At 27.7% G+C, this 10,003-nt stretch overlaps 2 protein-coding genes and 1 long non-coding RNA gene across 12 annotated transcripts; 2 read left to right on the forward strand and 1 right to left on the reverse strand.

The window, feature by feature from the left end:
* The first annotated feature begins 454 nt into the window (after positions 1 to 454).
* On the forward strand, positions 455 to 2,933 carry LOC113791157 (uncharacterized). 5 transcript variants are annotated; one of them, XM_075822945.1, is made up of 5 exons: positions 455 to 1,114; positions 1,203 to 1,469; positions 1,641 to 1,665; positions 1,747 to 1,918; positions 1,993 to 2,933. In XM_075822945.1, exons 1-5 carry the CDS (start codon positions 457 to 459, stop codon positions 2,056 to 2,058), a joined length of 1,188 nt encoding a protein of 395 aa, XP_075679060.1. In that variant the 5' UTR covers positions 455 to 456; the 3' UTR covers positions 2,059 to 2,933. The 5 variants fall into 5 exon arrangements, with proteins under 5 accessions (XP_075679060.1, XP_075679057.1, XP_075679058.1 ...); XM_075822942.1 differs by having other exon boundaries at positions 1,203 to 1,665; XM_075822943.1 differs by having other exon boundaries at positions 1,203 to 1,665; positions 1,804 to 1,918.
* Positions 2,084 to 6,344, reverse strand: LOC113791154 (actin-binding LIM protein 3-like). 2 transcript variants are annotated; one of them, XM_075822939.1, is made up of 14 exons: positions 6,323 to 6,344; positions 5,772 to 5,867; positions 5,505 to 5,700; positions 5,306 to 5,430; positions 5,074 to 5,234; positions 4,704 to 4,940; positions 4,452 to 4,538; positions 3,896 to 4,321; positions 3,519 to 3,816; positions 3,338 to 3,448; positions 3,111 to 3,251; positions 3,010 to 3,047; positions 2,705 to 2,924; positions 2,084 to 2,646 (listed from the first exon to the last, which is right to left on the reverse strand). In XM_075822939.1, exons 1-14 carry the CDS (start codon positions 6,327 to 6,329, stop codon positions 2,510 to 2,512), a joined length of 2,280 nt encoding a protein of 759 aa, XP_075679054.1. In that variant the 5' UTR covers positions 6,330 to 6,344; the 3' UTR covers positions 2,084 to 2,509. The 2 variants fall into 2 exon arrangements, with proteins under 2 accessions (XP_075679054.1, XP_075679055.1); XM_075822940.1 differs by lacking the exon at positions 4,452 to 4,538.
* A 1,457-nt stretch (positions 6,345 to 7,801) lies between these two features.
* Positions 7,802 to 9,994, forward strand: LOC142645769 (uncharacterized). Of its 5 annotated transcripts, XR_012846827.1 has the most exons (5): positions 7,802 to 8,105; positions 8,154 to 8,218; positions 8,274 to 8,561; positions 8,658 to 9,214; positions 9,270 to 9,994. It is a non-coding gene; the product is annotated as an uncharacterized LOC142645769 (long non-coding RNA). The 5 variants fall into 5 exon arrangements; XR_012846824.1 differs by having other exon boundaries at positions 8,154 to 8,561; XR_012846825.1 differs by having other exon boundaries at positions 7,803 to 8,218; positions 8,264 to 8,561.
* The last annotated feature ends 9 nt before the right edge of the window (positions 9,995 to 10,003 follow it).

A 10,003-nucleotide genomic window follows, 5' to 3' on the forward strand; every position in this document is an offset into this window, starting at 1 on the left:
TATTACTACCATATATGAACAAACGAGAATCGAAATATCCGGATGGAGGGAAAAAAATTTTATCAATTTTTTATATACTTTTTTTTTGAGCCTTTCAAAGTCAAAATATCCGTCGTTTTTTTGCTATTGTTCGAATTTAAATTTTTTTTTCTTCAAAAATTACCGAGTTTTTCCGCGGAAAAAAAGATCTGACTTTCGCACCATGGTTTTTTTTTTCGTTTTGTTTTGTTGCTGTTGTTGTTGTTCGAACCGAAAAAATTCATTAATAAAAAATAATTTGTTTTTTATCACGAAATATAGTGAGTGTGTGTGTGTGTGTGTGTTTCATTTTCATTTTGTTTGAAAAACAAAATGAAACAAATTACAAATTCAAATTTATAGTAAATAGATTTTTATTTTGTTTTTTCTCCTTTCATCATATTCTTTCATCAAAAACCAAAGATTTTTCATACAATCATGATTGAAAAATTACAAAAATTTTTCCATCTTTATGATGAAAAATTGACCGAAATTTTTATCGAACGTAATCAATTGAATTATCGAAAAAAACATCTTTTAACAATTGCATTATTTACATTTACAGTGGCAAGAATTTTAATTTGTTTAATTAGTTATTATACAAATATTAATATATGGCAATATGATCCATTATTTAATTTTTTTATATTTGATCATCCACATTTATTTCAACGTTATTCAATAATATTATTATGTGCATTATTATTCGGTATGGAATGTGAACGAAAAATTTTCTTTACAAATGTTAATAAATTAACATTTAAATTACCATATGAATTATCATTAACAAATACTGAACAATGTAAACAATGTTGGATAGAGGAAAAAGATAAAGAAATATTATTAAATACCTATGATATATTAAAACCATCGAATAAATGGTACGAATTTATTATACCAAATCGATTATATCGATGGTATCGTCGACAATCGAATAAATTTGATTATTATATTCATTTTAAATATGTTGATCAAAAAAAATTATCAAATTTTCAATTAGAAACAATACCAAACATTTCGATTGAATCACGATCATTTTTAATGATTATTAATTTTATTATACAACAACTTTGTTTTATTAGTCATATTTCATTGGGTAAGTTTATTGTAAAAAAAATTTTGCAAAAAGTTTTAATTCGTTTTTCTCTCTTTTCATTTTCTTTCTTTCATTCACACAACAATAGCATTATTCAGTTTATTTTTCTTTCCATATTATTATTATTCATTATTGAACATATATCATTCGAAAATATTTATACATTTATTCATTTGGTTTGATATATTAATGTTTTCGGCACATTTTCTTGCTATTCTACATAATGCAATAATATTAGTTATTATGGTATCGATAACAATTATTTATCAAATATTTATATTAAAAAAAATTAATTCATCATTACGTTCATTATCATTACAAAGTCATCGTATTAATAATCATCCATGTATAAATGGTATATATCGTTCATCATTCAATCTAACTGAACAAATAATGTTAATACAATTATTACATGAACATAATCGTATTGTTCATTATATAAATGTTTCATCCAATGATATTTATAGTAAATTATTTTTCCGTATATTAATATTGTTTTTACCATCACATATATTGGGTGTATCAGCATTATGGAATCAATTAGGTCTTTGGTATGATAAAATATTGATCAGTTTTATTATATTTTTTGAAGATTTTCTTCTTTTACCATTATATTTTATTGCATTACAAAGTAAATTATTACGATGTTCGGAAAAAAATCTAACATCAATTATTTATTGTATACGTAGGCCATTATCATTTAAAATTAAATATGAAAATTTTTTTCATTGTTTAACAACTGAACCATATTATGGTCATTCGATTGCTAATATTGGTACAATTACATTTCGTACAATGTTTAATGTAAGTCCAAAACACAAACAAAATGCAATGTTTTTTTTTCATGAAAAAATTTTTTCATTCCCCCTTTATTATAGATAATGCTTTCCTATGTTGGCCTATTTATATTCATTTTACCAAAAGAATATCTACTAAAAGGTTAACAACAAATTCAACGACGAAAAAAAAGAAAATTTCAACCGATTTTAATTTCAATTTTGAACTTTGAAAAAAAATCCATTCATTCATTCAAGACTAGAAAAAGAAATGAAGAAAAAGGAAGAAAGAAGAAGAAAAAAAATTTCATATCACATTTTTATCGTGACTTTTTTGTTGTTGTTGTTGTTGTTGTTGCTAATTATTGTTGTAATTAATTTTTTGTTTTATCAAATCTAAAAATTGCTGCTTGTTTTTGTGTAAATGTGTCAGTGAAAAAAAGACTAATAAAATAATTTTTCTTTTGTTTTTGTTTTTGTCCATCGTCATCATCTAATAAGAATTAGGCAGTGTGTGTGTCAGTGTCGTGTGAGTAATTCTTTCGTTTTGATTTTTGTTTGTTTGTGTGTTTTGGTTGTGTTTCATTTGAAAATTTTGTTTTTGAATTTAGTTTTTTCTTTAAAAAAGTTTAACACGTTTTTTAAGCTCATTTCTTTTCCATTCAGGTAGCCGATAAAAATCCATACGATTCATACCCAAAATTCGTTCAAATTCACTATTTTCTAAATGTCGTTCCAAATGACAACGATCAACATCTTTTGAAAAGTAAGGGAAAATTAGAAACAAAAATTGATTGATTGATTATAATAATACCTGGTGGTAAACGATAATTTGTTATCATTAATAAATGATATGGATATTCTCTTGCTGGTTCATTATTCAGATGTTGTAGATTAACATTTGGCATTGAACGACGAAAATGTGGACTAAATGAACCGGAATATTGTTGTGGATAGTGATAACCATGATAGGTACCAAATCCTTCTGAATATGGTGTTGTTGTACCACGAAATGTACCACTTGTACTATGATTCTATAATTATTTTCAAATGGAAAAAATCAAAAAAAAAGTTTGAAAAAAAAACTTGAAAAATGTCAACGATAAATTCCAAACTCACCATATAATATCGATTCTGGTGATCAGACATTGCTGAAACTTTTTTTTTGGAAATCAAAGGGTTAAAAATTCATTCATTCATTCAATATCTTAATAACTTACCATTTGATCTTTTACTACCAAATTCGGCACTTTGTGTTTTTTCCAAATATTTTTCCGTAAATGGTGATTCAACAACATCACCATTTTCACGATGTTTAAGGCTATAACCAGGTTTAGGTGTATTTCGTAATGATGATACCACTTTAATAATTTTAAAAAAACAAAAAAATGTAGCAAAATGTATCCATTAAAATGTATCCATTTTTTTATGCAAAAAAAAAACATACCATTATAATTTATATATGGTTGACTACGAGTGATACGAGAATTACGATAAAAATAACGTTCATATTCATCTTCTTCCCATGGTTTTGGTCGATCAATATCACGTGATGGTGCTAAATAAACAAAACAAACAAGAATTTCTTTCAATGATTTCCATTTTGAAAATGTTCAAAAAACACATACAAGCATTGACCGGATTATCATATCTTAAACGAGCAGGAATTTCTGTTCGAGCTGATGGTGTACGTGATGCATTACGTGGATCCAAATTTGCTCGACGATATGCCATAATTTTTTCACGTTCTTTAACTGTTTTTAGGAAAACTTTACCAATTCCGGTTGCAATTTTTGACAGTTCTTCTTCTTCTTTTTTCAGTTGTGGATTGACAAAATTTTCTTCTCTTTCTTTCGAAACAAATTCTTCTTCAAGATTATCTTTTGAATTATACCATTTTTTTAGATTTGGATCAGCATAAGGAAACTAACAAAAAAAAAGGTGGAAGCAAAATTGAAAAAAATTAATTTCGAAAATTTGAAAAAAACAAAACAACAAAACATACAGGTGGCGCTGGAAAATCATCACGTTCAATTGTTGGTACATCATTTGGATTTGGTTTCTGTGCACTTGGATAATGTGATAATTCAATTGGTTCTTCATTATTCATTGATGGTGATTTTGGCCTTGATAAATTTGATGTTGCCTGTAATTGATCTAACATAGCACGCATTCCTTGTTTTGGTGATCTACTTTGTGTTCGTCTGCTACCGGGTTGATGATTATTATGATTTTGATGATGATAATCATATTGATGATTATAATCAGGTGGCCGATGAAATTGTGGTGATTTTGGTGGACGTGGATCGATTGGTTTTCTTAAATAACCAAGTGTTGGTTCAGCTGTTAAATAACTATATGTATAATAACGATTCATCATATCGCTTGTCCATGTTTGATTTTTATCCAAATAAGGATATGATTCATTTAGCTTTTCAATGGGGAAAAAACAAAAATTTGAATTCAGAAAATTAAAACAAAATATTCATTTTCAAACAAACATTTAAGCTTATTCAAATGACAAAATCTTAAAAAACAAAGCAAAAAAAAACAAAACAAACCTGTTCACCATTATAATTACCAAACGGACTAATCGAACGAGATAAAGAAGAACTATTCATGCTAGGAGGTGATTCGGGTTGTAAATACTGGGATACACACACACAGCAAATAAGCATCAGAATTTTCAAAACAAATTCAAATAAAAAAAATCAAGCAATCCAACATGCAAAAATTCAAAAAAAAATTATGATAAATTAATTAACGAGGATGCAAGTTGCAAAAAAAAACACTTTTTTTCTGCAAAAAATTACCTGATGATCAACCGGTGTTGTTATTAAATTTTCATCAGGTATCTTTTCACCCGGTCCTGGTCCACATCTTGGATGCCAAATAGCAGCACCTTGTATATACATTTCTTCACCATCACTAAATACATCGCCACATTTTATGCACCGAGCACAAGTTGGATGAAAATGATTATCACCAGCTTGTAAAACTTTACCCGTTATATAACGTTCACAATGATGACATTTAATGCCAAATTGTTTCTTTAATTAAACAAAAAAAAATCAAAATGTATCAAAATTGTATCGAAATTGTAGCGAAAATGTAGCGAGATTGTATCAAAAATTGTAGCAAAAAAAAATGTAGCAAAAAGAAAAATTGTATCGAAAATTTTACCTGATAATCTTTTTCACAATAAACTTTATCATCTTTACTTAGATATTCACCATGTAATATACAACCACATGTTTCACATTTAAAACAAGAAATATGCCAATGTTTATCCAATGCAATCAATGCCTGTCCATCCGATATATCTTGATTACATGATTGACAAACTATAGTTTTTAAATAAATTTTTTGAAAAAAATTGAATAAAAATTACAAAATGAATTTTTGGGTTGCTTACTTGGCACAAGTCCATCACTATTATTATTATTCGTTGTTGTCGATACAGTCGGTATCTGTATACATTTCGAACAAAGACATTCTTTTCCAGTCCAGGTAACTTTTTCACCGCTTGGAAATGGTTGCCTAAATTTTCACACAACAAAAACAAAATTGATTTTCAAAAATTGATTTGATTTGATTAAGTTAATCTATTTTACCTGCAACGATTACAACGAAAACATTGTTGATGATAAGTATTACCTAATGCACTAATTACTTCACCTTCAACAAATTCATTACATGCAGCACATTTTGTACCAAATGAATTTTGATAACATTTTGTACAATAATAATTGGAATTATTATTTATTGAATGTGTAAAAAATCCACCTTTTGATAATGAAACGCCACATTCTTTAGCCATAAAAAACAATAAAAAATCATTAATCGATAATCAAAATCAATCAATAAAATTGATTACTAACCATGACATTTAAAACAAGCAATATGAAAATAAACTTTACCAACACGTAAAACATTACCGGAACATTTTTTTAGGCAAGATTCGCATAAAACTTTGCCTGTAATGAAATTGAAATTGAAATTAATTGATTAAAAAATGTTTTCAAATTACAATGTAATTGTCTGTGTGTGTGATGTGTGTGTGTGTAAAATGATGACATAGATATTTGACACGATTTTTTTTTTTTGAAAATCGATATCGCGTTATTGAACAAGCGAAAAAAAAATTGATCTTTGATCCGAGAGAAAAAATCAATCAAATATCGAATGACACGGTTTTTTTCATCCTCTCTCTCTCTCCCACTGTATCTCTGGCGAACAAAACAAACAGGAATCCTTGATGGATAACCTCGATTAAAATGATGATGATGATAATCAGCTTCGCGCATCAAATTCAAAAAAAAGTTATGACATTTTCCTTCATATTTCCGAAACCATCGTTTTTTTGTGTGTTTCAAGTAACACCCGATTTTTTTTTATAATGTTTTTCCGGAAAACAAAACAAAAAATTTACCCGACATCAGCAGCAAGAATCGTGTGTAGCATTTTCATCGAAATGAAACAACCGTTTTATATTCATTACACATCTGTCGTGTTTTAGCTGCTTTAAATTCAGCAAATGTCAAATGATGAATTGAAAAGTTAAAAATAAATTACGTCATATTTTTCAACTAACCAGCCACCCACAAGCATTAAAAAAATGAAAATTAACCCAGCTAACAAAAAAAAGCGTGAATAATTTTTTTTATTTGAAAAATAAAAAAATTAAAAATAAAAACTTGGCAACTGTCATCATCGTGTTGTGAGAGTGAGAATAGCAAGATTCACTATAGATGTTTTTATTCGGTTCTCGAGTCTATTTGAAGAAAAACAAAAAAACAGTAGCATCTTGATGATGATGATAATGTTTTTCAAAAGACGAAAATTCGAATGAAATATGATTTTGAATGTGCAACAAATGTTTTGCTGCTTGCTTGTTGTTGTTGACGATTTACGGCAACAGCCAACGCCTTACGACAATTGAAAAGATATTTAAGAAAATCATGATGATGATGATGATAATGTCAAAGACATTCGGTAAATGAATGAATGAATGAATGAATGAAGATTGAAATACATTGAAAAAATTGAATTTCCACCAATATTGTTGATCGATATCCGATGATAATTATCAATCGATCGATCGATTGATTTCTGTCTGGAAATGTTAATTCAATTTGATCAATAATTTGATCTCTCTCTCTCTTTCCATATATAATTATTCGATAGTCGATGATTATTATTTAGTAAACATATAATCATTCGACTATCGATAGTCATCGATACTTTTTCATTTTTCTAATTCGCCCATCATCATTATGATGATGATTGAAAAATGTCCGGAAAGTAAATGATTATTATTATAGGGGTTTCACACTAGCAGCAATGTGAATGAAATATTTCAAATGCAATATTTCAGTCCATAAGGCTGAAATGTAGTGAAATATTGCATTTGAAATATTTCATTCACATTGCTGCTAGTGTGAAACCCCTATTATGAAAATATCGCCGTTAAACATGTGATTGAAAATCAATCGATTTCAAGCGAAAAATCATGAATCACATCGATCAAACCGACCAAATAAAACTAACATTTTGTAGGCCATTTTATTGATAACAAAAACGAAAAATTCAGCCATATTTTCTTCTGATTGAAATATCAATCAATGGGCCAAAAAAGTAATCATTATCATCATCACTTTTCGACAAAAAAAAATGTCAGTCATATTTTTTTTCACTACTCAAATTATCTTAAAGATAAGGTGTTTACATACACACAAACACACTTGACAAATTTCAACAACAAGAAAAAAATCTCTTAATTTTATTTTCTGTCGATCTTTTTTTTGAAAAAATGTCTTTGAACTGGAACTTTTTTTCTTAGCTTAGCATTTTTGATGTAACAAATTTTTTTTTATTGTCATTGTCGGTGCCAACCATTGTTGTTGTTGTTGTTGCCGATGACAATGATATTGCAGATTATTTTTCTCTTCTCTCCAAAAATCTGATGATTCATGGTGGAATAATTTTTACAGATAAACAAAAAAAAACAAAAAGTCGCTCACACCGAAGATGTTTGTTTGTTTTTTTTCCACTTCTGGAATGGAACGGAGTTATTCATAAAAATCATAATTCGAACGTTTTCCGAAAACAAAAACGTTCGAATTATCCGAATTTAATGAAAAAAACAAAAATCAAAAAGTTAATAAAGTTGATTGAGATTTTTGTTTGTTTGATTTATTATCTGATCTCATTAGGTTAGAGAAAAAATTTTTATGGTTATTATTGATTTGGTTTCATTACAGGCGGCATTTGGTTCTATCGTTACCGTTTGATGTTTTTTGTTTGTTTTTGTTTGGATTTTGCTTAAGTAAGCTCTCTGTTATCAAAATTTCATTATTAATCTAAATTCCAGTTGAAAAAAGGGACGACGACCTTAATGAAATTAACAGCAGCATTTTTTTGATTCGTCATTTCATAATCAACATACGTTACAACTTTTCACAATATTACGACATTTCTGTTGTTGAAAACAAGGAAAAACTTTCAACTAATGAACAACAACATTATTATTATTAGATTTTTCATCAATTATCAAATTTTAATTACAAACAAAAGAAACAAATTTCAATTTTCAATCATAAATCGCCAACATAATTACAATGGCAACAAGTGATTGATCGAAGAAGAGATGCCATCATTATCAACGTAAGGTAATTATGATTAATCTTACATTTTTTTCCAATCAAGTTTCAAGTTTAATTAATTCAAATGAGTAATTTTCCTTTTTTCTCCTTTTTTTTCCATAGAAAAAACATTGAAAACATGAAGAAAATTTCGAAAAAAAAGCCAAGACAAAATATAGGACAATATCCCGAATGATAATGTCTCAATAATAATTATTCCATAATCATCATCATTATTGCCTATATATAAATTACGCCTAAATCTTTTTTTGTTTTTCTTCTTTTGAAAATGACACTCTTTGAACAAAACAAAAAAAACAGCACGAATTTGTTTCGTTCGATCAACGACAAGAACAAAATTGGACAAGATTGCCTGACTAAAACAAAACAACAACAAAAAAAAAGGAAAAATGTTATATCAAAACGGAACAAATATTTATGAAGAAAAAAATAATGACATTCGACGAATAAACGACCGAATAATAATAAAAAAGATAATAATGATTGAGAAAATGTTATGATGATGATGATCGCATGCATGTCCTCATTTTTTTTGTCTCAAAAAATATGTTTATATAGTCACAATATGTGTATTTGTTGTTTGGTGTACAAATCTATATCATTGAAAATGACAATTTCAAAACAAAAGAAGAACGGAAAACTTACCCATTTTATTTTAAGTTAAGTCAAATTTTTCTTTTTGAAATCATGAAATTTTTAATTGAATTTAAACAGAATTTTCAATGAAAACATCACTTTTGTCATGTCGGTCGCGGGTACATTCATGTAATATTGATTGATTGATTGACGACAGAAATTCAATGTTAACCGGTGGATGATGTCAAAAAAATGAAATTGACAAGAATATTATCGACCAAAAGAATAACACACACTTTGTGGTTTGGTATGTGAAAGATCATTTAACACTGTAAAAGTGAATAAGAAATGAAAAAACTCCAAAATAATGATGATTTAGAAGAAAATAATTCCCAAAACGATTGGAACAAATTTCGATGAATGAAGAGAAATTTTATTCATTGATTTTTTTTTCATTAAACAAAAAACGAAAGCCAGCTGAGAATTTTTGTTTTCCAAAATAAACAACCGACCAAAAGAAGAAAAGAAGAAACGTTATTCACAAATTCACATTTGTGTTTTGAATGCGGTTAATGGTATGCGGCACACACCAACACACACACATGATATATATGCCGAAATGAAAAAGGAATTATTAGTGATTATCAAAACAAAAAAAAAATTTGGCGAGAGAAAAAACAAACAACAAAAAAAAAATTTCTGGTTTTTTGATGTAGAAGCAAATGATAAAAACCAGAAAAAAACACCCAATCTTCTATATAGTTTTGGTTTGCCAGGAATTTTTTTTCCATTCATTCATTCATCATTATCATCATAGCGAGAGAGAGTGAGGATCCTTGAATCCAGATACACAAACAACAGCACAACACTTA

Source organism: Dermatophagoides pteronyssinus, unplaced genomic scaffold, assembly GCF_027571235.1.
Source record: "Dermatophagoides pteronyssinus isolate colony J.1.1.1.1 unplaced genomic scaffold, Derpt_VIB-CSIC_2022.12 sq0021, whole genome shotgun sequence".
Taxonomy (NCBI): domain Eukaryota; kingdom Metazoa; phylum Arthropoda; class Arachnida; order Sarcoptiformes; family Pyroglyphidae; genus Dermatophagoides; species Dermatophagoides pteronyssinus.

Excerpts from the sequence above, each read along its gene's own strand:
- LOC113791157 (XM_075822941.1), top strand. The coding sequence starts at position 457 with ATGATTGAAAAATTACAAAAATTTTTCCATCTTTATGATGAAAAATTG. Across the intron at positions 1,115-1,202 it reads TATTAGTCATATTTCATTGG|CATTATTCAGTTTATTTTTC; the intron begins GTAAGTTTATTG and ends ACACAACAATAG. Across the intron at positions 1,919-1,992 it reads CATTTCGTACAATGTTTAAT|ATAATGCTTTCCTATGTTGG; the intron begins GTAAGTCCAAAA and ends CCTTTATTATAG.
- LOC113791154 (XM_075822939.1), bottom strand. Across the intron at positions 5,701-5,771 it reads TGCTTGTTTTAAATGTCATG|AATGTGGCGTTTCATTATCA; the intron begins GTTAGTAATCAA and ends TTATGGCTAAAG. Across the intron at positions 5,431-5,504 it reads TTTCGTTGTAATCGTTGCAG|GCAACCATTTCCAAGCGGTG; the intron begins GTAAAATAGATT and ends GTGAAAATTTAG.